The sequence below is a fragment of the Otolemur garnettii genome, unplaced genomic scaffold (genome assembly GCF_000181295.1).
Source record: "Otolemur garnettii isolate 467f Iridium unplaced genomic scaffold, OtoGar3 scaffold00178, whole genome shotgun sequence".
Lineage (NCBI taxonomy): Eukaryota > Metazoa > Chordata > Mammalia > Primates > Galagidae > Otolemur > Otolemur garnettii.
The window spans coordinates 3,395,759-3,398,094 of record NW_003852573.1 but is presented as its reverse complement, the minus strand read 5'-3'; the positions used below and the strand labels follow the sequence as shown (position 1 = coordinate 3,398,094).

General features: G+C 38.4%; 1 protein-coding gene across 3 annotated transcripts in view; it reads left to right on the top strand.

Moving 5' to 3' along the window:
* Window positions 1–2,336, top strand: part of ANGEL2 (angel homolog 2) — a 23,694-nt gene that overhangs the window by 7,445 nt on the left and 13,913 nt on the right. For all 3 annotated transcript variants that reach the window (XM_012811864.2, XM_023519499.1, XM_023519498.1), the window contains one exon: window positions 1,600–1,856. In XM_012811864.2, coding sequence (XP_012667318.2) covers window positions 1,600–1,856 — 257 coding nt within the window. The remainder of the gene's footprint in view (window positions 1–1,599; window positions 1,857–2,336) is intronic.

The window sequence follows — 2,336 nt, the reverse complement described above, 5'->3', positions numbered from 1 at the left end:
AGCAACCTCAAACTCTTGGGCTTAAGCGATTCTCTTGCCTCAGCCTCCCAAGTAGCTGGGACTACAGGCGCCCACAACAACACCCAGCTATTTTCTGGTTGCAGCCATCATTGTTGTTTGGCAGGCCTAGGCTGAATTCGAACCCGCCAGCTCAGGTGTATGTGGCTGGTGTCTTAGCCGTTTGAGCCACAGGCGCCAAGCCAAGTTCATACATTTTCTAAAAGTTCCATGTTTTTTTTCACGGCTTCCATGGCAGTAAAAGCATCCTCTTTACTGATAGGATGAGGGAGACAAGATCAAAGGTGAACACACCATACGCAGTCATTTTTAAGTTAGAGACTACCTACAGTTGCAACCCTCATGCTTCTCTATCCCCTTTTCCTCCCTTTTCTTTTTATTTTTTGAGACAGAGTCTCACTTTGTTGCCCTTGGTAGAGTGCTTTAGTGCTATGGTTGCTCACTGCAACCTCAAATTTATGGGCTCAAGTGATCCTTTTGCTTCAACCTCCCAAGTAGCTGGAACTACACATGCCAGTCACAGTGCCTGGCTAATTTTTTGAGATGGCGTCTCACTCTTGCTCAGGCTGGTTTCAGACTCCTGAGCTTAGGCAGTCCATGTGCCTCTGCCTCCCAGAGTGCTAGGATTACAAGTGTGAGCCACTGCATCTGGCTGGGTTTTTTGTTTTTTATTTTGAGACAAAGTTTTACTCTTTTGCCTGGGCTAGAGTGCAGTTACATCAGGATACCTCACTTCAGCCACTATGTTGCTCAGGCTGATCTTGAACTCCTGGCCTCAAGCTATCCTCCCACCTCAGCCTCCCAAAGTGCTAGGATTACAGACATAAGCCACTATGCCCAGCCTCTATTCATCGCATTTGCAGAATGCATAATGTTTTTGCAGAATACAAACTATGACATGTTCCTAACATGATAGGGTAACATTGTTACATCAACCAGCCATCATTTATAAGCATTCTGTAGCTGTTTTACATTCAATTCTTGCTTTGGTGTACATTAAACATATTTTTATTCATTTTGTTTGCATTGTTCCACTTTAATACTGAATACTTCTATTTATTGCCATTATACATCCTTCATTCATTTATTAATATAAACCAGAATTCTGAACTAAGAATAGTTTCTGGAACTTAATTATTTGATGATCTTATCCTATACAAGGGAGTAAAAATATCATGTGAAGTCATCTTATTGAAAGGCAACTGTGACATACTATTACGGTTCTAAAGTTGCTGAGCATATGTGTGGCAGAACCACTTCTTAATTATAGAGAAATGAGAAACTGCAACCCCTGTATAGTCTAGGCTTTATTGGCATGTACTCTCAGCCTGTGCAATGACTTACCAGATCTTTTAAAATGTGTTTTATACCTCTTGTCAGCCAATACATCATGTCCCTGTCTTTGTAATCAATTTGATGACAACTTCTGGTTTTTTGGTGCTATAATACCATTTCGTAGGGAAAAAAATTCTATTCATTATCTATGGAAATTTTTAATAGGCTGGAAAATGCTTATATAGAGGAAACTATATAATCCCCTTTTGATTAATTCTTTATATTTTGTCCACTGTATTTTAACAGGAATGATAAAACGGAATTGGGAATATATATGTAGCCATAATAAAGAAAAAACGAAGATCCTAGGAGAGAAAAATGTTGATCCCAAATGTGAAGACAGTGAGGACAAGTTTGACTTTTCAGTGATGTCCTATAATATACTTTCACAAGATTTACTGGAAGATAACTCACACCTTTATAGACATTGCCGGCGGCCAGTATTACACTGGAGTTTTAGGTTTCCCAATATTCTGAAAGAAATTAAACATTTTGATGCAGATGTAAGTGTAAAATAGTACCAAAATTTTTCATATAAGAAAAGGTTGAATTAAATGTTTCTTTTGTGCATTTGTGAATTAGATGATTTTCTTCATTTTGTTTATGGGGTAAGGAGGGAAGATGTTTAAGAATAATAATGGAATAGTTCTTAACAAGTTCTTAATTATAATCTTATGATTATAAGTATAAATAATCCTCTAATTTCGAAAAAGATACAAAAACTTTTAAATAATGGTCAATTTTGAGATGGGATTAGCAACATATCATTCAGTAAATATTTCCTTTGATTTGAAATTTCAGTAATGAATACAGTTTTATCAACATGATGGCATTTCAAAAATAATCCTTCTTGGCTCGACGCCTATAGCTCAACCGGCTAAGGCGCCAGCCACGTACACCTAAGGTGGCGAGTTCGAATCCCCAGCCCGGACCCGCCAAACAACAATGACGGCTGCAACCAAAAAATAGCCGGGCGTTGTGGC